Source organism: Pholcus phalangioides, unplaced genomic scaffold (genome assembly GCF_987345545.1).
Source record: "Pholcus phalangioides strain wild (caught in Gottingen) unplaced genomic scaffold, Ppha-v1.0 ptg000009l_1, whole genome shotgun sequence".
Taxonomy (NCBI): domain Eukaryota; kingdom Metazoa; phylum Arthropoda; class Arachnida; order Araneae; family Pholcidae; genus Pholcus; species Pholcus phalangioides.
The window spans coordinates 31836464-31861599 of record NW_028301602.1 but is presented as its reverse complement, the minus strand read 5'-3'; the positions used below and the strand labels follow the sequence as shown (position 1 = coordinate 31861599).

General features: G+C 35.2%; 1 protein-coding gene across 2 annotated transcripts in view; it reads right to left on the bottom strand.

The window, feature by feature from the left end:
* LOC149082819 (uncharacterized) overlaps positions 1-25136 on the bottom strand; it is an 80566-nt gene that overhangs the window by 29184 nt on the left and 26246 nt on the right. The window contains exon 1 of one of the 2 annotated variants that reach the window (XM_089235987.1): positions 8875-9597. The exons of the other annotated variant lie outside the window; for it this stretch is intronic. Within the exon in view, the coding sequence (XP_089092113.1) occupies positions 8875-8944 (70 nt within the window). The 5' untranslated portion in view covers positions 8945-9597. Of the gene's footprint in view, positions 1-8874; positions 9598-25136 lie in introns of those variants that run through there. 2 annotated transcript variants of the gene reach the window in all.

The window sequence follows — 25136 nt, the reverse complement described above, 5'->3', positions numbered from 1 at the left end:
GGGTATTACATACCTGTGATTTTTCCCTAGGTTCATCCAAATAACGCATTCTGACGAAGATTTAAAAAAAAAGTTAATCCTCAATTTCCTGATGATGATGATGTTAATAATAACAAATCGATTCTTACTTATGCATGTTTGTGTTAATTTTCCATTTTGACTGAGAGTAACCGTGTACAAAATAGGGAAGAATAAATGTCGTGCACGTAACCTCAAGGTATAGCTGCGTTTTATTGACAGGGCTGAATGTATATTCATTATAGCATCTGCATTAGATAATATCAGAAATCTGTGATAGGAGTTCTAAATCCAACAAATATGCAGTTCTATCGCACAAATAAATTACGTATTTTTGTGTTATAGCGTTCTTTGATCTCCCTTTTTCCCGTTTTCTTATACCAGTATTATATTCTCGACGTTATTTTTTGTGACTATTTTATTGAAACCAATTGCTTACCACTGTTGAAAATTTGTGTTGGACTGCTATTTAAATTGCATTAATTGAACTAATTCAATTTGGTTTGCACTAATTCTACTCATTTTGGATAATTTACTATTTAAGCAATTTTTTTTTTGTATTTGGGTGTGGGTAATTAGTTCTCTACTTGTAACCTCAATGATCATTGTTCCAAAAAATATTTTCCTTTTCTGATATTTGGAGGGAAATGCTTGAGGGAATGACAAACGTGATTTTGCTTCCTATTCACCCAAATGATGTAGTATTTTAAAAAAAGAAGTAAACTAATAATAATTTGAATTTTTGCTGACGGGGGTATTTCGATTTTTACTGATGTACGTCTGTGTTAATTCAGATTTTGACTGAGAGCAAAACAGCCAAGAATAATCCAGGAACTTATGCGCTTAGAACATAGTTTCCCAAACTTTTTGTTCCATCGCCCCCTTCTTCCGAAATTTCTTTTCTCTCATCGCCCCCCGACTCATGCCATCCCATAGGATCCTGTTATACTCGTAGCATCTATCGCCCCCAGGACAATTCCATAACCCACTGGGGGGCGGGGGGTCGATATTGCCCATTTTGGGAAACACTGACTTAGAACTTATGCATACTCCATAACATGGCCGAATCTAAATACTTTATCGTATCAACTAATGTTTCTTATGCCTTGTGTGTGACTTTTTTACACGAAAATGGCATATCAGCTTTGAAAATCTGTATTAGAAAACTACATTTTATGCACCCTCTCCCGGCCTAGTATGATAATCTGGTTTTTCCTGTAATATGCGCTATACAGGGTGCTTAGCTAACAGCTGGTACCGCAATTTACTGGTGAACGGTTGGCTTTAGAGGTATACTTGTAGCCAGAAAAAATATTCCCATAACATGTGGACCTCAGATACGTGATTCATATTGCAAATGGTTGTATAGCTATTAAAATCAACTTTTTATACAGACACCCTGTGCTCAAATAACCAATTAGGAAGTTGTTGCACTGTCTCTCCCATAGACTAAAGATATACATATATAAAGATATTATTATTACTCTGTGGTCTCTCTTGAGGACAACAAAAACATTCCACGTTTCTGTGCACAATATTCGCGGAGATATTAGAATTCAAAAATCGGAGGAAGGTTGGAAAAGAACAGCATAAATAGGAGAAAGAAGCGTTGTCCGTTAGTTTTTGCTGTTCTTCCCCGAACATTCCTCCATTTCTTAAATCAAATATCTCAGCGAATATTGCACTTAGAAGCGTGTATTTTTTTTTCTTTTTGTTTGCCTCAGTAGAGACAGGGAAACAACTTCTTAATTGAGTTTGGATACTTTTTCGAATTAAAAGTTTGCCTCTTAGGATCAACGGTTCACCAGTAAAATTACGGCAAGGGGAATTGAGTAAGTACCCTGTATATGAAGTTTCACTGGAAAATTCAGCAACAAATATATTCCTTCGTAAAGTGTTATTTTGAAAGAAATGCTTCGGGAAAGGCAAACGTGTGATTTTACTTCATTTCTAAGAAAAATAAGTTTCAAGACAAATAAGGTAAATCTCAGAAATAAAATAAAATTTTCACTTTTTCCTGATGCTTTGGCTCGTTTTACCGATATTTATCTATGACAACTCATACGTATAAATATTAGATTGGGAACAACTGTGTATAAGATAGTGAGGATGGCAGGCAGAGTACTGGAATGATAAATGCATAACTAACATGGCTAAATCTAAATGTATTACAGCATCAGCTGATATCAGAAAATTATATTAGGAAAAAAATTCTGAGGGCTTAAAATTACACAGAGAATTCTTTCTTGTGTACGCACATATTTGCCTGTTATCTCGTTCTTTGATCTTTTTTCCGTTCATGCTATCAGTATTAGGGATGTTTTTTCCTCTGTCTGTGACCATTTTTTCGAAAACATGATAATATCCTAGACTAAGGTTAAATTAGTGGATAATCACAGTCAGAAATCATTACTGAACTCAATGATCTTATACCCCCGTTCGGGTAAGCTGTAATGTTAAGAGATATCCAGGCTTTTCCTGTTATTTGGACTAATTTGTCTTATTTTAAATAACTTCATATTTATAAAGAAATTTTTGCGATTTCTACATGAAATTTCACTAAATAATTAATATAAAAAAAGAAGTTTTCCTCTTCATTCGGATAGTTATGCGTCAAAGGAAAGATTGACTACATGCAATTTCCTGTATATTGATATTTTTCAAGCTTCGTGTTCATACAATGACGTATTTTAAAGAGAAAAAACATTAAGTTTGCTTTGTTTACCGTAGTATAATGATTTTCAAATGGTTCATGATGGAAGTCCAGTGCTCCCCGGCTTTCCGCGATGTATTTCAGAGATAAAATCACATCTAACGTAGACAGGCGTCTCGAAAGTGTAGAGAATAAAATATGAACGAAAACCACATCCAAAAAAGTTTTAAGTAATAACTTTATAGAACCAATTAGCATACGTCTTTGTTATAATGTTGACACGAATAGCAAAATTACAATTCGAGTTTTAACAAAAGATTTTTAAAAAACGCTATCTCAAAGGTATAAAGAAAAAAAGTATGAAATTGGATTTCCTAAAGAAGTTCAACAAATTTGCATAAAGTTGGATTGCACGTGGACTTCAGTATATAAAAGACCTGATAAATTTTATTCTTCATTTAGTTGCGAAAATTCCCCCACAGCGTTAATTTTTAATGTAAAGTATAGAAACATGTCATAAAAACTATGAGAAAATTATCGGCTCGAAGAAAAATATTGAGCATTTAAGGGTTGAAACAATCCGTCCATTCTCTTTCAAGTCTAAAAAATCATTTAAAAAAACCAATCTCAAATTTTACTGTTATGGCCTTAAAGGTGCCGTATAAAGCGTCAATAAATCACCCATAAAATAGATGGATTGAAGTAATTGCGTTTCAAATGTATAATTACCTTCTTTTTTCGACTCAAACTATAGTAATGTCTATAAGACCCTTTGCATACATGCAAAGCTAGGCATTTAAGGGTTAATAGAAGTAAGTAGTGTGCGATAGCCCATGTCAATAAGATACTCGCCTAAAGTACCAAAGGACGTTTCGAGATGTCGTAAGTTAGATACCTGGTTTGTCCTTACCAGAAACCTTCCTGGCAGAGGGGTACAGAAGAAACGGTGACATGACCACAGAAAAGGGTTGCTACTGCAGGCAGTCCCACATCGAGGGGTTAGCGCACCAACCTCTCGGTGAGTATAAAACAAGACTGCCGTTCGAAATCGGCAACAAATTGTAGGTCCCGGTATTATTAGCCCTAGTGTGCAGTACATGACCGTAGTGCGACAAAAATGATCAAAATGAGGAAATAGAAGTGAGTCAGTTATTCACAGTCTTACCAAGGAATGGTGATTTCATCGCAAAGAAACAAACTGGACGGTGAACGACAGGAACAGATGACCACGTTTGTGTTCATCGTAAAAATTTTGATTACGTGAAGTTTTCGGCAATATCGGCAAATCGGTTTTTGTAATATCTCAAAGTACACGGATTGTAGAAGTAGCGTAGAAAGCGGTAACATTGTGTGTCGCAAAATGCGTTCGTTCCCAAAACTTTGCGTGTACCATAAAGAAGCTCGATTATCATGGGTTTGTATTCATATGCTTTGGAAAGACGAATATTTGAAAAATATTTCCACCGATGAAAACAAGGGTCTACTTTTTTTGGATAACCCAGTTAGCTGAAACTATTACTGGCATGATTTGAGACGTGAACTCCGCAATACCTCCATTGGGCAGAATGCAGGGGTATCTGTTGTGTCATTGAGGAAGGAGGGTTGTCGTTCAATTCACAATGTTACCGCGCTTTCTAGAATACTTCGACGAATTGTGTACTTTGAAGTATTTCAGTTAAAACTCCACGTGGTTATAATTTCTGCGATGGACACAGACATGGTATCTCTTTCTTTCTTTTTTTTTTCTCGACCTAAAGTTTGCTTCTTTCCGTTAAAATCACTATTTTATGGTAAGACTGAATAACTGATTTGCTTCCATTATTTTCACTGCAAATTTGTGAAACACTCCATCGATGATCTTGATTCGCTTCAAGACGCCATGCTTTCAATTTCAAAGCCTCCTCACAAATAAATTACGTTGTGGGCATTTTTGTAACTAAATGAAAAGTGAAAGTTATCGAGTCTATTATACCCTGTGCTAAAATATTGCCCATGTGTAATCCAACTTTATGAAAATTTGTTAAACTTGTTTGGGAAATCCCTCTCCTCTCTCTCTATTTCATTCGTTTTCTTTATAATTTTGAGACTGTTTTTTTTTTGAAATTTTTGTTATAACTCGGATTATAATTTCGTCATTCATGTGAAAATTATTGCAAAAAATAGTATGTTAACTAGTTTTACAATTGTAGCGTTGATACGGAAAAACATGCAAGTTCATCTTTGGAAAGTTGCAGAAACTACACGACTTCTTGAAGGAAAAATAATTTTCGATTTTTTCGTGTCTTACAATGCTTCTCCATGTCAATGTTGCAATTGTCAAAACTTCTTTGGAAAAATTGCTTTCAGACATATATTATTTAAGCAAATACACATTCTCTATGCATTTCAGACGCATTATAGGGAGTGCCGTGATCCTAATCTAAGGTCAAATGTATCTCTAGTCACTGAATAATGAGTTTTGTGCACAAAAAATTTATGGGACACTCGGCAAATGCCCAGTTATCAAATTACACCCAGTAGATTCGTTTCGTTTGGAGCTCCATTAAAATAAGACCAAATATCGATGCGCGAATTCTAGTAAATTTCAGAATTTTTTCGGTCCACAAAATAATAATAAAAAAAAATGATTACTACTTCAAAAGAAGAAATAGAATGTGAAATAGCATGTATTTATAAAATAATGATAAATATTGCTAAAAACATAACGCAGCAAATTGGAAAAATATTTGTAAGAATTCATTTTTTTATCAGTGTTATTTATTTTTGTTTGGCTCTCGGATATGCAATTTAACACTTAATCAACTCCAAAAAAGTCATCCAGATAATGTATTTTAATACATTAATAATCGTTTTTAGTGATTTCTGCTATCCTGGTTAAAGGGAGAAACCTTTTCTTCTTATTTGAGCAATTTTTCACATTCTTTATTCACATAAATATAGGAATTCGCTTCTAAACGACAATACAACAAGGTAATCGAATTTTTTAATATTCACGAAAACTCACGCAATGAAATAATTCTTTTTACTTATGACTGTGCACAGAAAACTGTGTGCTTACACGAAAATTATCAAAAAAAATCGACAATATACGTTTTTGATTTTAAGACATCCCTGTGGAAATTTGTAAAAAAAAACCAAATCGAAGTTCTGGTGTATTCATGGTGCAAAATGCAAGAAAACAAGCCCATATTATTGATTCAATTTCCTTTTGTATTGCGATTAAAACCAACATTAAAAGATCAAATCAGCGCTCATCAAAACTCACAAAGTCCGATCCAATGACGGCAAATCGTGATTGCAGGCAAGCAAATAACTTTCCAAGAAGAAGGATCACAACAAAAACAACAACAAGCAATAGATGATACTTTTAAAACTACGATGATGATAATGATGATATTACCGAAAAAAAAAAGGACGCTTCCAAAAATAAAGCTAAATGAAAATAAAACTCTTCACTTGTAAAGAGAGCTTTTTTTCCACTCAGTATTACGGCATCTTTCGCTCTCAAGAGACTTATGCAACTTGCAACATCGAAGTTTCGGTTCAAAATACATAAGCTTGCGTGTGATCTTATCCAATCGCATGCCGGCTTCAGATCAGAAGGAGGGTTCTATTTTAGGTTAATCAGTCCAAAGTGCGCAAAAAAAATAATGTTTTTTTTTAATAGATAATGCATGTGAGCGGATCGTGTTGTGTGAGTATGCGGTCTCTATATAGAGAGAAGAGTGCGCGTGTGGTAAAAGTCGAGAGATTCGTCTTATCTGGTTTTAACTTGACTGGAAGAGAGAGAGAGGAAATGCATTCCTTGATAAGAAAAAGGACGTCTGCGAATCGGCGTTTCAAACAGCTCTGAATGAATGTATCAAATTTCGATGGGACAAAGTTCACGAGCTTTAATTAGAATCAGCATTATGCCTTCAGAGCAAGCAATGCAAGAACCCTTTCCCTGATGAATTATAACTCCGATGTGGATTTTTTTTTCCTCTCTCTAAACACACACAACAAGCCATTATCACGGAAAACAAAGTCAGCGGTTCTGACTTTTATCCCCTCTTTAATGTTTTGATCATACTATATTTCATGATGGTATCAATATGAAGAAAAAAAGAATATCACTAGTGTAATTGATGAGGAATGAACATAGAAAGCATTATTATGAAACGAATACGAAATATTTCTGTGGTTTACCACATGAATCTTACCCGTATTAGATCCGCATCTGGTGTTGATTATTGAACTGGACAACACGAGATAAAAACTGTGCAACTGCCAAAAACAAATTGGGCAAATTGCAAAATATTCAGAGAATTATGTATTTATAAAACGGGTGCACAAACTTTTCCGTTTATAAGGGGTGGGGGAGGATGGTCATATTTGACCAAGGAATCCCTTTCGCAAGTAGTACAGTCAAACCTCGTTAAAAAAAGCACAAAAATTCTTCGTACTAACCGATCAAATAGCGATTTAACTACGTCTAACGTAAAAAATATGTTTTGCGTTAAGCAAAGTCGTCTCAATGAGATTTGACTGTCAGCTAAAACATTCCGCCAAGGGCCAAAACACTGATCGTTTGTGAATAATTATCATTAATTGTGAACGTATTACACAAATACAACGCCACAACAGGCAAAATGTCGTTGTATTATTATATTGAACAACACCTATATCGTATTTCACAACGATAAAATACGTGTATTCTTCAAAATTGGTCTGTAGGAAAATTGCTGGGGATTTCGGGCACCCATGATTACCCCTTGTAAAATAAATTTTTTGGCTTTCAATTCTTATTCAAAAATTTATACTTATTACGGTGCAATGTAATTTGTTTATTCACCTAGCACTGTTTAGCCTCTTCCTCTCTCCGCTCCAGAGTTACCCAAGAGTTTCTCATATGCGTCTATCTAGGTTTTAAATGATTTTACTGATTCTTTTTTAAAGTTAAGACCTAAGGTACAAATACGTGGCAAATGGACATACTAAAGATATCGAACCAAATTAATTAATTAATTAAAAACTTCATTTGAAAGGACATTTTGAGATACAATGAACACAAATCAATCAAAAAAAAATAATTTAATAGTCATTTTCAGCTTAGGTGTGTAGAGATTACATAAGTATCGGTTCGAATATTATAACCTGAGCGTAAATGGTTATTACCAAGGCCAGGATGTTGTTGCCCTAAAAAATCTTGAAAAATGATTTTAAAAATATGCCCCAAAAACTTGAAAAAATGCCTTAAAAATTGAAGAAAAAAGCCATCAAAATGATAAACAAAGTTCTCTTGATTATATTCGGTTATATTCGAAAGTTGAAAGAAAAAGTTTTGTCAGCCTCAAAATCATATGTACAAATTTTTTTCTCAACGTTTAGATTTCATCAAAAATAGTTTCTCTAATAAACGAGTCATGATTCATGTGAATCGGTTAGAAACACTTTCGTTATGATCCCTACAAGGATGGCGCTGACAGGGCTCTCCGCTCGGCCCGTGGGACAGACGATTCTTATCATTTTTTTTTTACAATTAATTCACTATTGAGAGGCATAAGAAGGATCTTATCGAGGGGGAGCCCTGTTGCTAGATGTGTGTGAGGGGGGGGGGGTGCAGTAAAAATGAAAAATGAATCCCCTCCCGAGAAAATCCTATGTATGCCTATGATTAGGGAACCGAAAAGTATATTTTATTTCATTTTCCAAGCAGTTCAAGCATATTTTTTATAAGTGGTCAGTGAAATCACTCTTCATATAATTTTATTTCATTTTGCCTTATGATTTTTCATACAATGGTCATTTCATAACCGAAGCAGGGCGTCTGCCCTAGGACATTTTCCACAAAGGCCTAATTTTTTTGTGGGATTTTTTTTAGCGTTGCTAATTTTGTGGGGAAAAAATGTCAAATTTGAAAAAGCCAATTTTTATAATTCTCTTTGAAAAAAAGTTACAAAATGGTTGTGAATTCATTTTTTTCACACACATACTCAAATATACAAACATTTTAGCTGGACAAACCCCTACTGAACACAAGCTTGAGTTCTATTCCAAAAGCTTAACCGACATTCACGTAGAACAGATTCCAATCTGGACGCAATTAGAGCAGGTCCAACAGTTAAAAATCTATTCCAAATAATCACAAAACTTTCATGTCCGAACTAATTCTAACATGGACATAAACGAACCGGAAAGTGAAAATATAAAGATTTGCTTACCTGTGAGAAAGAAAATAAAGAACTTTACATCATTTCTTTGCTGTAAATAGTTCGGGTTGTAGAAACCCATCCAATATGAAACTCAAAAAAACTAAGAGTTCAAAGTATACAGTCTTTTGAAAAGTTCTGCATTTTCTTCCCGAGAAGTTCCCATAAATTACGTATTTTAAAAAAAAAAGGAAAAAGTTATTCCACGATCCAAGAGTCATAAAATACTGAAGTGAAATTTATTTTCTCTCCAACTGTTCACAGTCAAGATCACAGATATATACTGTAATTCCCACTTAATCTAGAAATCACAATTTATAAAAATCGCGATGACGATGGCACGTTTCAACACCCATTTTCTAACGATCACTGGGAGTCTATTTCTCAACGATACTTCAATCATTCTCACTCGGGAAAAACAAAAAAAAAAATCAAATCAAATCAAATCAATAGTAAATTGGGAGAGAAAAGTGAACTACAACCAACTCTCTCTCACTCACTCTCGGAACGGTGGTACCTTAATTACTGGCGCTCGTAGCGAAACTGAAAATGTGGGACTTTACCACCCTTGTCCATCCAAGTTAAGGTTTGCGCGCGCGCGCAATAGACTTTGGAAGATCAGGGAAGAAAAAGACATTGGATATGGAGCATCATCATGATGAGGATGGTCTTGTGTACGTACGTACTTGGGAGGAACTCGGAGGGGGAATACAACTCTTGGAGAAGCAAAACAAAAAAGAAACGACAAAACTGTTCATTTACATTATCATCCAGTGTTATCAGGAGGGTTACAGCCCTTCGTACCGGGGACCGATATCAAGACCCTTTATCGTCCCAAGCGTACCGTAATCCTGAACACCAACCAAGAAAATCGTGGAAAAAAGTGTTTTTTTTTTTTTTTCGGCCCTTTTCCCTTGTCTTGCTTCAGATATACCTCTTCTTCCCCCTTTTATATGCGATATATATTCGCGTTTTCATTCTTTTCATTTTATTTTTTTCTATCCGCGGACTCGCTCCTCCGATGCATGTTGGTTAGAGATAAAGTGTTATCGGGACTTCGAGATAGAATGGTTATTGTTATCGACCAATAGGAAGAAGGCTTTTGTAAACAGGCGGGCGCTTGAGGTCTGCGTGGTTGATATGATAAGGAAGCTGCAAATGGGAGAGGTGAAACTGGGCAGAGCATTGGGGGGAAAAGGGAGCCCTGGCTTGGTGGCTTATCTTGCTTTAGCAGGAGTAGCTGGTGGTTCATTTCAGCGTGTGTAGCTCTAGATCTCTCTCTCTCTCTCTCCTCTCTCTAGGATCTCCTCTTCCTCCCTTGTACAATGTGGATATATTCTCCTCGTTCTCACTCTCCCTGGGCACATCTCTTTAGGGTCTCGTATAGAAAAGACCGTCCTCGGCTTCACCTTCTATCACCTCTCTGGGGCTAAATTTCTCCAGACAGCAATATAACTATCGTCCACTGCGAGATGAGTCTATGCGGGTCCACTTCGAGAAGCCCATGGATAACGTCTCAAGGAGGAACGTGCACTTATAGCAAAAAGAGGAAAACGGACGTTTCCATCTGGAATCTATCTTGTTCGAAAAAAATAGCTCACGAACCTACCTAAAAAATACCTTAAGACAGTGGTGCAACGCGGGCCAGTACTTGTATTTTGTATTAGGTGACCATATAACCCATTTATTTTAAGGGACATCCCCGTAATTTTAGCAATCCAAACTTTTTATGAAATGTCCCGTTTTTCCTCTTATTTTTCAACGAGGCCAACTTGAATGTTTTAAACCAAGAAATTAACATTATTGTCATGAATTATGTTATGATAATTATGACTCTATACTGATTAATTACAGGTATAAAATTATATTCATCTCATGTATATTTGTTAAAATACTTTTTTAATCAAACATTTACGTTTCTTTATAAACGATTAATTTCAAGTGGCCCCCCCCCCTCCCGCCATTGGCATTTTTTCAGCAATTTTAGCAATAATAGGCAACTTTCTTGCCTTCGACAATACTTTGTCGTTTGTAATTGACAAAAATACTTTTTTTTATTTTTTTTTGGCTGTAATTGTGAACTTTACTTGCTTTTGAAATTTGTTTGACTGTAATTGGCAACTTTAATTGCATTTTATGATTTTTTATGAAAGAAATAAGGTTAGCGTAGGTATTTATTGTGTTGTGCGTATTCTGATACTTTTCAACTGGTACACCTTTTACTAGCTGGATGGTGGCACCTTGGCGGGCCGCATTTGGCCCGTGGGACGAAGGTTGTGCACTCCTGCCCTAAGAGATTATCATTTGGTTTTTTTTTAAACAATAGATTTCTGAAATTATGTGTCATGGCTACCAGGGACATCAAGTTCACACTAGGATATTGATTCTGTTAGAAATATAATAAGTAATTGTACTGCATTTACCTTAATACCAACCGAATACCGAATGGAATTAATTTATCGCCTGATTCAAATCTGAGACTTTATCAACGTCATTCAAAATTGTGCAGAAAAAACTGAAAATTTTGCAATCAAATTTTACCCGAAACTCTTCAGATGTTAGTTGTTTCAACATATTGATGTTGCAACGATAAATTTCGATAACATTGGTGTCATCGGAACCTTCTTTGAGATTTTTCTAGGAGCATAGATGCGCATAGTTTGGTTTGCGGGCCATTCGTTCATTCGAAAATACTTTTGAAAACCTCATATAGGCTATACAAGCTACATTATTTCTTTGATGGATGAGAAACACTGATGAAATCAGTTTGAACGTACTTGTTGCGATTGGGATAGAATTTTTGTAAACCAAATTAAATTAAAATATGCATGAAATTTTCGGAAAGCGTATATAGAAATGCTCTCTCTATTGTAAAAATTCTTTCGCAAACTTGGCTGGCTCAAAAGAATAACTAAAGATTTCAGCAATTTAGATACAATATATATGATATAATATTGTTCGCTTTTCAATTCTATAATACGATCAAACTTCATTATACATCTGTTGTTTGGAATCCACATTACAATAATGCTATTAATGATATTGAAATTATGCAAAATGCATTCACGCGATATTTTTATTTTAAGAAATTTGGAACACGGTTGATCCTGCTTATAACGTTTTTCAAAAAACCGTCATAAAAAATCGTTGTTATCGGGAAAGCGATTTAAACGGGAAAACTTAATGAGAATTATCCAGAATTGGAACCACGAAAATGAGTCGTACTACGCGGGTGAACGTTCTAAATGGGAACGTTATAAGCGGGATCGACTGTATATGATTATTTATTTCATGAGCAATTTCAGCAACTTTCCTCTGACAAATTTTAATCACCACTCTCCAAATCTCCAGTCCCAATCCCTCGGGGTAAAGTGCTTATATCCCCCATGGGACAGAACTTGGGCTATGTCTGGCTCTACAGTCTGCAGAAGGGGAAGAAACATTTTTCTGGCGGTTTAATTAAGGGTAATAGTGATTGTTCTTTTCTGTTGTCTAAAATAGGATATTCTCTTTCTCTCTTGGTCACACGGTACAACACCGAGTCAAATAAATTATTTAATATAGCTCACTTAAGAACTTCGATTGGTTTTTCTTGTGCGATAAACAGATTTTGTATTTTATATGAATAGTTTACCTGAGGAATTTGATATTTACTGTATGTATTTACAACACCTATTGGTAAATTCAGAGTTTCTTCTCTCCGATTTTGATGAGCGATTTTTTCTTCTGTAAATGATTTATTGGTATAAATGATTGCTTAACTGTTTTTTAATTTTTTTTTCATTTATTTTAATGAACGCATGCTTTTGTTTATTTTTATTTTGTTTTATTTTTTATTGATCCGGTGATTTCATATAGCCTTTTTTTCACTCATTTTTTATTGGCGTGTGTTTATTTTTATTTATTGTATTTTATATATATCTGTGTATTTTTCATTTTACCCGGTTTTGATTTTATTGTATTTGCATTTCTATGCCTTACCTTGATGTAAATGGATTTTTTTTTCTTCTGTAGTTTGGTGTATTCAAATAAATGAATAAACAAAATAAAATGAATAAATACTGTCTCACAATGCGACGTGTTGCGCCTGAAGAATATCCATACAAAATATGAAAAAATACCAAAATAAACCTAAAATTAATGAATATTCATAATTGCCGAGAATTTAGAATTTAATTAAAGAAATACATAATTCTCTCCAGAATTTACAAAAAAAATAAGCATTTCCTGAATTAATAAAAAATAATGGTAGAATTTATGAGAGAAATAATGGCAATTAATGAGATAAAAATTCCAGAATTTATAAAAGACAATTACAAAATAAGTGTAATATTTCAATAGTTTCGATTTCCCATTTGATTTGAGCTGTTGCTCAGGACCTGTTGGCCCAGCCGTTACGTCACTGACTCGAAAACTAAACATTTTCAGGATGAGAAATATCTAATAAGCATTTTTATATTCGAAATAGGCCAAATGGGTCTCGAAGTTGATCGTGTTGTTGATTTTGGGTTGAAGCCAAAAAATGTTAAGAACCCGTGAATTAAGACTCAAGGATATCGTAATTTCATTTTCTTCTGATCATGGGAGAATCGGTTAGTTTGGAAACTTTAAATGCCTTTAATTAAATATTGAAAACGATTTCCATAAATTTTGGAAATCTTTTTTTAACAAACATCATTTTATGACAATTTACTTTAAATTATATTATTAAGTATAAAAGAATTTTTCTCAATTTTCCTGAATATATAAATACAGTATTACCGGATTCCAGAAATTCTATAGACCTTGGGCATATACACTATACTTGAAATTAGGTCATTTCTCAACATGATATAGAAATATTTTTTTCATCATAAGGTTTTCTTTACTTCATTGAGGAAATACGTGAAAACCCGATTCTTATCGGACGGGAAAAAACACAGGAAACAAACCATTTTCAACCTAAAAAAGGGATGTAAATTTTTATGTCTGTATTTTAGATCCACACATGTATTGAGCAAGAAATTCGTGACATAAAATTTCAACAAAAAAAAATCTATATAATATGATTGATGTTTTGATAGATTTTGCGATGTCCATACAAGCGTACAATGGATATTGGAAAACAAATGGAAATTATCATAATGATCAAATATCGATCGATGACTGAGGAATTTAAAAATATCTAGATACCCCTGAATGGGGGAATACGTATACATCAAATATCGATTAAGAATGGAGATGGAAAAATGGATAATTATAATATACATGACTAATTTCAAGATAATTATCGTCGATGTAAAAAGGAACAATTCATAATTTATCAATTTCCTCCGGTAAAGATAATTATCTTCGAGCTGATTTTATATTGCTATACTTCAGTTTTTATCGAAGCATAGTCATCATTATTCATAGATCAGTACGATTTTTCATAATCATGGAGACAGAAACAGGGCTTATTAATTTATTCAGAGAAAATATAGTGCAAAGTATCTCGAAATGTAAAATATTGAAAATATCACATTAATCTCTAGCTATAAGATGACTACTCAATTCTCTGAAAGTTTTCAACCTCAAAATTATGCTAACCCAGGGCCCTACTGTTGGTTGCGGAGGACCCCCCTCCCCCCTCCCCATAGCGAGTAGATTATCTGAAGTGGGGGGAATTCCAGTATCTCGAGACGTCCGACAGTCCTACGTAGTTATTACTCAGTGGTGTCATATTATGAGAGAGGAAAAAGTGTCAATGTGTGTTCCTATCACATGCCTGGTATTACGACCAATATTTTGGCGTTGTCTTCGAGTTACGCGTGAAAACGGAATGTATGCTATGTGTTACTCTCACAGAGCCTAAAGAATTGACTTTTTATCGGTGAGTGCTGGATTATACCGTAGTCTCTCCTCTCTCCCAGATGGTAAAAGACACCGAAATACCCAGGTATACAATAATTAAAAATACACCTAAAATACCCAGAAAAAGATCGATTACCAAGTACGGAATTTATAAATGAATTATAAATGAAATTTATAATGATGTGTAAAACCAATGCAATAATAATAATTTTCTGTGTATTATAAATAATGGTTTCTTGCCAAACAATTAATAAGGGAATAAATCCTGATGTGAATTGATGAAATCCCGGTATGAAAGCCCTACCAGCTCACAGTGGTTAACAGTGGCATTTTAACTGTTGGAAAAACGGGGATCTGTCCTTAGACCTCGAGATAAAAACAGGGGAGCTCCAACTTGCTAAGCACTCGCTAATTCTGAATTTTTACTGCTATTTTGTTTTTTTTCTCTCAGGTATTTTCCAGCACTTCTGTACCTCCTAGTGTATACGTTATCTTAACTTGAAGCCAAAGGACGAAATTGGCCAGTTCGCTATATGGCCAATCTCGTTGAATATCGACTCGGCTAATATCCGAATTGCGGGCTTTGGCCTGCCAGTTCTTGAAGTGGCAGGAGATCCCTGGTCACAGTCTGATAACAAAGCATGTGATTCGGGGTCATCGCGAAGTTGGCGTATTTTTTCGTGGTAATTAGGTCACTTTAGTTATTGCAACTCATCAAACAACGATCACGATGCGCTAATCATTTTTTTCCCTTCAAAATTTGACATATTATATATATTATTTTTATAGTTTTTTCTCCCAAATTTCTCTTTTTTCTCTTGTCACAGGGAACTAATTCAATGCAGCTACTACATATAGCCATGCATCACACGTTGGAGATGAAAAAAATTGATTAAGCAACTACCGGACCGTCTACATCAGCACATCGAAACTTTGGTCAGGACCAATTCGCGAATTCACCGGCTAAAGCCCGAATCTTTTCTGAAAATTGGACTTTGGCTACACCTCTTGCCCATTTCGCGAATCGGCCGCATTTCGGACTTTGGCAGTAACATATACTGTATACGACGTTTTTGTATGCCGGCATTCTCTTTCTTCTTAGGATACATAAAATCATCATCACATAAAATGAATCTGACAAATACGTAAGTTGAATAATACTTATAATAAGACCTGTAATTATCATAAGTTATGAAATTAATTATTTACACTCGATTTCAATGCACATTACGAATTCAAATAGGCATCGTTGAAAAAACGGGACAAATGTAAAAAAAAAATAATTCGGAACAAAGAAAAATACAGGCATGTCCCGTAATACGGGACACAAGTGGTCCGTCGAATTGTTTCAGACATTTTACTGGTCTTTGGGTTCAGAAAGGTTGAGAAACGCTAAAATATATAAATGCCCATTTTCATGACAAATCCCATGTCAAAAGAAAATTTTCCAACCCACAATCGATCAATCAACAGATTGAGTCGATGATAATGTAATGAAATAAACAAATCCAAAATCATAATGAAACGAAAAAGAAAGCAGTCATCGAATAGCAAAGTAAGATCGGAAATAATGCGGTCACACAAAATCCACGAAGTAATAAATACAAACCCGACCATGTAATTTATCCGCTCCATTTTATTATTTTTTTAAATACCCATATATCCCCACCCAATTTATAAAGTCAAAAAGAGATAACCCTAATGACCCTTAGATTAATAGTAAAAGATGAAGGAACAGAAAAAGGATAAAAACAAAATGAATTGTTCTTGATGAGAGAACAAAGAATGGATATCATCATCACTGGGAAAAATGATCTGATAATTCACATTGTGTGCGCGATGAAAAATCTTTTTTAATAGGACCTCAATGTCTGCGAAACGTCTCTCTCAGATCTTTTTCTTTCTCCTCTTCCATTACCGGAGCAATCAACTCTTTAATCACGAAAAATATTATTATTGTACACTAACGGTACATGCCGATAACGATCTTCTACTTTATTTATTTTTAAAACGGATTAACAATTGAATGAATATGTTCTGTGATAGACTTGCCTAATCGGGAATTCGTATAATAACGTCGATTCATCTGATCAACATGTCGGACAAAAGATATATATTTATATATGCCATAATGTGCGTGTTTTGTTTTGTTTTTTCTCACTCTGTGATCTTTAACCTTTTTGCGTAGTGATAATAATGAAGATCGATGAATATTTTATAGCATTTAATCATGGTCAAGTCAGTGAAGTGGAATTATCGGATACGGATGGATAAATGATTGTATTTACTGATTGTATGTAGTTTTTTTGGCGAGTATTGAGTTTAAAGATTTGAAGAAAAATGTCAAAATGTGAGGTATGAATACAATCGTTGTATATCTAGATTGAGTGATTAGAATGACATTAATACATTCGGTGGTGCAGATTTTCTATGAAAATTCTCTTATTTATAAACCGTATTTTTCTGCGTTTATTCCAAAAGTATAATCCGTGGATTATGCGTTATATATAAAAATGTTAGAATTTCTTAGCGCGAATTATATGCAGATACGTCTAAAGGCGACTACACACTACTCTGACGTGACGAGGTCCCACGTCACATCAGAGTAGTGTGTAGCTGCCTTAATCTGCAGATTTTTTTTTTCCGTGAGAAATTGGAGTATAAATATATTAAATACAGTCAGCCCCACGCTTAATTCGGATTCAACGATTCCCGCACACTATATCCGATTATGAGGGGAATAATTCAATTGAAATTTTTACAGCGTTAATATAAATTTGTATATTCAAAACTGATAAAGGATCAATATTAATAGTGCTTCTGGAATAAAACGGACATCAAAATTGAAACGAAAATTACATATAATCACAATGATGACAATAGCTTTTTACTTTTCATTAGAAAAGTCAGCGTCATCTATTGGCTGGACATAGAATAAAAATAAAGTAATTTAATGTACGTGTTGAAGACAACTTAAATACCTGGAAGAAAGTACCTACAAGCCGCACAGTAGATACTTCGTTAGTCGGGACAAGCACACACACGTCAACTACCCCATGTAATGTAATAGGAGCTGTTGCAGGATGAATTTTCGACCTCCATAGCAGTTCAGTATGCGCCACCTTGTATTTTGCATACATTTTTAAGAATAATAATGAGTTACATGTAGTAAAAAAGATGTAAGCCGATGGTTTGAATTAATTCACATATATACTACGAAATTAATTATTTCTACGTAGAAACGTTAACGGTAGTAATATGCAAGTACTTAAGGTACATCTTAGGTATAAAAAAAACCATACAGGAAACATCCTATTACTAAAATACTCCTCGTTTCATCTCTGTTAAAGATGATTTGAACGTAACACTATAAGGAAGGAAATAGATTCGAATCGCAAAAAATGAAAGTACTCATGATCTCAAAACGATTCGCCGCAACCCCTTCCCCAACGAGATTTTGATGACCACCGGCAACATTTATACTGACATCGACGCCCTCTTTTGAAAGGGCTATTGCTCAACATAACTCTTCCTGGAACCAATACCGATACTAAAAAAAAGAATGCCGATGGGGGGGAATCCGTCCAAGTTTCAGATTTCGATCCAACGTTGTGGTCTCCACACCGAAAGAAGGGCTGCCCATATCTTTCTCTCACCCGTCAAGTCTTTATCGGGCGATAACTTCCGTTTGGGCTATCCCCCCCACCTAAAACTACCACTAGCCGGGCCTCCAGATATTAGGGCATTTCCTCGATTACCTTAACAGTGGCAAAATGATAAGGCTTCTTGCCATTTCCAACTGCATACATCCCCCATTCTCGATTTACTCATATATAGGAGACCAGTAACAACACCGTTGAAGCTTCGTTCGGCCCTTTTGGTGGACTTATTGTCGAACGAAATTACAACGTCCTCGTTTCGACGTTTCCGTCCAAATTCCACTAATGGTTTGCTTTTATCTGTCATTAGCCTTCCCTTTCTGTTTCCTCGTCCTCCTCCCACACCGGAATGAATATGATGCCTTTCTCCCAGTTAACGCTTCAGTTAATTAATTTTCAGTACGAGAGTATACGTACAGAAATGTATGTGTGCGTGCTGCGCAAAAGCGGTGGGGGGGTAGAGACGATTCCCATGGCCGTGCCGCGTGTCAGTTGTGTTTCCAAGCTTGAAAGGAAGCCTCCGGCCGCCCTTCCACCCATTCGTGATAGTATTATTATTAGGAAGGTGGCCGGTTGAAAAGCTAGCTGGTGGACGATACTGATAGGAGATTTTGTAGAGTGGGGTGGATGGATAAAGAGTATAAACGTCGTTAAGCGATAGTGTTTTATAGCTTTGCACGATGCCGGGATGTTGTCGTCGCGACTGAAGCACGAGCTGTGCTGGACGGACGTGAGGTACTGATAACTCTGTGTGGGCCTGAATATGTTTATGCACCGTGGACTAAATCATTGCTGTGGGAATTACAAAACAGTCTGATAGGGAGTGAATTACTATTACTTGATAGACGGTCATGAGTTTATTTAATTTAATTTTTTTTTTTTTTTTTGTTCATTACATGGACACGTGGGATCCATATTCTTTTCTTTTCCTATACAAAACAATTATTATAGTATAATTTTACTGAAATTATTCGCTATTTAGTTAAGTGCTCTTCAGTTGATGAATCATTGATGAATAAGTGTTTGCTGTATATTCTCGACACGTAATTTCCACAAAAAATAAATAATAGTAATTGCTGTGTTTTATGGACGCGTATTGACGTCAGGAGTTTCAATCTTTCATAAATCAATAATTTCATCGATCTTTCGTAATCACTGTTTATGGTAAGCATCAGAAAAAAACACCTATACGGCAACTCAGACACACGCTTAAACCGAGACCAACATAATGCAGATTATTGAACGTGATGGTTTAATTGAGTTGTCAATCAAAGACGAAGATTTTTGGTTGCACGAATTGAAATTTTTAGAGGATTAAGCTAGAATTTTCAAGTAAGTAATTTTAAATGCCAAACGTAGTATTGGTAACTATAGAAAAACTGATGCTGCAAAAATTTCTTTTGTTCATATAAGTTCAATACGACCATTTGAACTGTTGTTCTATACAACTGAATAAACTACTCTAGTACAAGAATGAAAAAAAAATTAACCCTTTATCTACTACATTATGAAAAGTATAACAAAAGGAAAATTATAATAAATATAAACCTAATTATGATAAATATTTATCATGTAAGAGAGAAAGAAAGAACGTGTTAATTTGGTATGTAATATTGGTTCCAATTAAAGACAAAAGAAAATTGGTAAATACTGTTTTTTAAGCAATTGATTAGTACAGTAAAATATCTCTTTTACAGACACCAACGGGACAAAAAAGTCCATCCGTAAAATAGGAGTGACCGTTAGGAGTTTTACGGTGTACAACCAAATTATCTACATTGGTACTTTAAAGTACCGTCAGTAGATAAAAGGTTAAGGTTTAAAATACTGTCCACGTCTGGTGGAAACAATGAGATGCCTGAAGCATTTTTTTGTCAAGTTCTAGATTCTGTGTCGTTTCTCTTTGTTATAACCGTAACTGTGAGTAAATGCTTTCTAAATGACATTGCATATCCCAAGTATTGTGGCCTCTAAGGGCACGTTTATGAAAAGAAGTTATTTTATAGTTACCCTGTACATGCAAAACAAATAAAGCATGTTGTTTCCTGCGTTCGTAGTTCAGTTAGGTCGAGTTCGTGGATACTATACGTATCAATGGAACACAATTTCCTATCCCTTTGCACATGCTGAGAATCTGAAGAAAGCCTACATCATAAAAAAAAGGTATGATATTTTCAAGGGACTTTTGAGCTAGAGGTCTAACTTCTACCACCCTAAAATGGAAGATTGTCAAAGAGATCTCAATAGTTTTGTATCGAACAAAAATTACGAATTTTCTCCATTTATGTCTCGCAGCTAATTAGTATTCAGTCGACTAAAGATTAAAAATAATATGACCGACTTCCTCGACTGAGAACAATTTTTTTGTTGCCATCGTAGACATCTATAGAAGGCAAAAAAATAATAATATTATACAAACTACTATTCTGTCAATGCTTATCAGCCTTGCAAAGTAGTCATCACGAAGGATATGTCTGTCACCCCGTACACAGCAAAGCGTCATCGCTCGCCGGAAATGGTTGAAGCTGAATTATAGTCAGTTTTCAAGTAGCTAGTATTAGTGGTAGCGGGTGTCACGATAATCCAAAACCGTACGCGATTTGCATTCCTAATAAGAAAGTGCGAGATTTGTTCAAGGAAGCCGACCATCAGGTTCATCTCGTCCATCGCTCACACGGCGACTCAACGCTGATAAAAAAATATAATATATACGTACAGAGAGAGAGATGGGCAACCTTATGGGGGTAGCTCATCTAGAAATGATACCCTTCAATAGAGAACTAGGACCGACCCCTGATGTAACCTTGCGCATACGTTAATAGTGCGTGGGAGATGAAATAGTTCGTGAGAATAGGAAGCCCAAAACAACTTATATATATGCATACTCGGTCCTCTTGTCACCGTTATTATTATTACAATCTTTTTTAGGTACGTTCGTGGTCGGTTGTGGGAGAGGTTACGTACGGTCAGCAGATTATTCACTGTTCGTGAACATATTATCAGTGTCTTCTGTCTCCATGTCCATCGGCAGTACATACCGTTCATTGCCATCAACTAAAAATACAAAACAAGTCCACATTCCGATAATATTGTGTTCGTGTAATATGTAGGAATCTCGAATTCGGTCAGGTTGGTTTTTCTTTCCCGGAGTTACGGCAACTGATCATTATGGGAGGTCAAATGATGACTTTGGGAAATAACGGAGGATAATGTTAATATTTTTTAGTCACTCGGACACGTGTTTAGCATGTAGAGATCCGAGATCCACGAGGATATTGTTGTGGTGATGGATGTGCTCCTCATTTCTGGATTGTCGCACAGATACATACAATGCTTCGGAGTCATATACTGTACAGGGCTGCCCTTACCAGACACAGGCCCAGGTGTGTCGTAACAATTTCGTCACACCAAAAATGTTTAGGATTCCCTTTGCCACGATTTTATATATTTTAAGAAGGGAAGGGGAATCGATATTCATTATTTCAGCATATACAGGAATGCTGAAAAATACTCGTACGAAAAAATTTTAAAAACACAAAAAATTGATGAAAATTCAGCATTGAAGTTAATTTTAAAGTAACGAGAGAAAAACTCTCGAACCCAATGAAAATGTAAAAATTGATGAATAAAAAATGATTGAAAGAAATGATTCTAGAATCGATGAAAATTCAGAATTAATGAAGGAAATAATTCCAGAGTATTGATGAAAAATAATAATCCCAGAATTGGAGAAAATTAACGGGGAAAAAAATTACAGAATAAATGAAAATTTAGCATTAACTGAGTGAAAAAATTACAGAATTGATGAAAACTCAGAATTAAAGTTTTAATAAAAATTAACTTCTATATAATAAAAATTAACTTCTATATAATAAAAATTAACTTCTATATAATAAAAATTAAATTTTAGTTTTTTTAAATAAATAGCACGAGTTAGCAAAACAAAACTTTTTTTTCTGTTTCTGCTTAGCAAACAGGTGGATTTAGGGCCTACCTAATTTTTGGGTTGCTGAATTCAGTAAAAAAATCAGTTTTTCTTCATCACGTCACAGTTCTGAGATACACAACTATCACAACAAAACTGCAATATTGGCTAATATTGGATGGTTTTAAATAAATTTTAAAAAAATCCCTCAATCTTTACTAATGTTTACCAGTTAATGTATATGCAAAAGCACTTAAAGTAATAATATATTTCAAAAGTTTTAGGTGCATTTGATTTGGAAAAATGAGATGAGACTGCTTTTCCTCTAGCGAAGTGAATCATCAATCTCCCTGATCAAAAACCAACAATACCTTATCATTGAAGGGTTCCAATGTCTCTGATAACAATGCTCCCTAGTGAGGATGCCTTGGTAAAAGCGTTCACGTTGTTCATCGCTAAAAGCACTTAAAATTTTGAAAGGAATCAGAGTATAGGAGAGAATTTTTAATGACACCTTGGATCCCATGTTCTTGTTGTCCAACAATCGCACATTATGGAAACATAGTTATCGCCCTTTTTATTGCCAAGAAAGCCGTAGATTTTAGATCCATTTTGAAAGAGGAGTAAGCAGCTAATTCATGATTTCCCAGGTTGGTATCGAAAGTTATATCTTTCAACAGTTTTCTGATTTGATGTCCAACAAATACATGTATGCTCCCTTTCAACCTTCCCTCACTAAATTTGAGAAATACTTCGTTTAAATGATTAAAAACTGACCTTTATCACGAGCTGTTACAAAATTCTCAATTAGGCACAACTTGATATGAAGTGAAGATAAAATGCTATTACTTGGCTCAACCAGTGGAGTATTTTATTTTTTACATTTTTTCCAATGATATATGATTTTCTTATGGGCCACTCCTTGGCTTTGTAGTGGTTTTTGGTCTCTCTGCTGTCCCATAGACAGAAAACGAAGCAGCAGTATTTTGTGAATCCACCTCGTATACATGTAAAAAGGGTAGTAACACAACATATCTGCACGCATGATCTTCATATCTGATTGCCCCCAGCAGCACACAGAGTCATGTGCTTTCATATTTCTCTTTTGTCCACTGCATAAGCCATGGGCACTGGAAGTCGTTACCGTTACGCAATGTGATACTGCTTTTAAACTGATTTTACTCGAGTCAATAAATAGCCACCCCTCCTGCGGGTTATACTGAGCACCCATTTCCATCATCAGCCCTTTTATGTCGAAACACACACACAGTGAATTCCGCATTTCAAACTGTATTGAAAAACAGTCACTTCTTGATCTGAAACTCGAAATCTTTATTCCTCCAGCAGAAGTCCTTTTTTCAACCTAGAACTCAAAAATTCCGCTTGCTATTTAGAAAGCTTTAAATCGAAAAACGAAAACACAAAGTTTTTGTGTCCTTTTGTCTATGAATGGAGGTGATGTGTCATAATCACAGGTCTGTAGGCTACTCTTCTGAAGATCGTACGTCTTCTGATTCACTCTCACATTTGTGATTCAGTGCTTTCCAAATTACAGACCCACTGTGTTGTACGAGTGATTACAAATAGTTTAAGATAATAACAGATGTATTTTTAAAAAAAAAATTTATTTCGTCACAAAATCTCTGCACAAACAACCCAAAAAATTATTTTAAAAAGATTTTAAGAATCTAAATTACATAAAAACCTTCTTCTGTGTTAGCACCTTTTTAATAACAGATTTGGATTCACAACACCCAAAAATCCATACGAATTTATGTATCACATGCCAGATACAAAATGGCTACTGTCTAATGTAATAAAGAACTGTGGAAGCCTCCAATGATTTACCACGAGTGCGGGGATTCACAAAGCTTCGGGGTCCGTGCTACCGCACCTTTCATATACCCCTAAGGGTGGCTCTGATACTGCATTATAATGATGTAAGGCAGCGGTTCTCAACCGGTGCTCCGCGAAGCCCTTGGGGCTCCATGTGCACTCTCCAGAGGCTCCGCGGCCGCTCGAGGAAAATAAAAAATAAAAAAATTTGAAAAGCATTAATAATTATAAATATTTTTAAATCATAAAAATAAATCAGTATATCTTCGACGAATAAATAAAAAAATACGCCCATACGAGGCTCCGCCATAGAAATTTCTCATTAAAAAGGGCTCCGCGAGTCAAAAAAGGTTGAGAACTGCTGATGTAAGGTTTTGGGGGGGGATTAACTCCAGTGAAGGGATAATATATAATTTTTTTATTTAGGTATGTATTAGGTATGTATGTATTGGAAATTACTCGCGCGAAGGATTTGGTAAAAGCCCATATGTATTACTTTACAGCAGAGGTTCTGAACCGGTGCTTCGCGGAGCCCTTGGGGTTCCGTAAAACGTACGAGAAAAGGCTCATTCCGCATACGCAAGCTAGATCGCTGCAAGTGAGTCGAAGTTATTTTCTGTACGATTTGCTGCAAGGCCGCAACTATAAACAAAAATGTATTTTATCACTTCGGGTGCAAGTATGCATTTAGAAATTGTGGTGAACGAGCAAAGGAAGGTGAAGGGTCAATTCGGCGACCCTACTCCTCTAATAATTTCAGCTGCAGTGCCCGCCGCTCATTGATATCACTTTCTTCCTGAGGTTTTCTTAAGCAACCAACTTAACCGTGTGATGGCTCGGTCATCCTGTGGGATTTCTAACCGTAAAGCCATCACCGGGAAACATATTTTCAATATATTTAAAATGCAAAATGAAATAGTACATATGTCAATCCCATACACATTCCACACTTTCCAAATATTTCATAGATAGTAATTTTATTAAGCAACTGATTTTGATAGCCGTTGTGAATCAGAAACAAA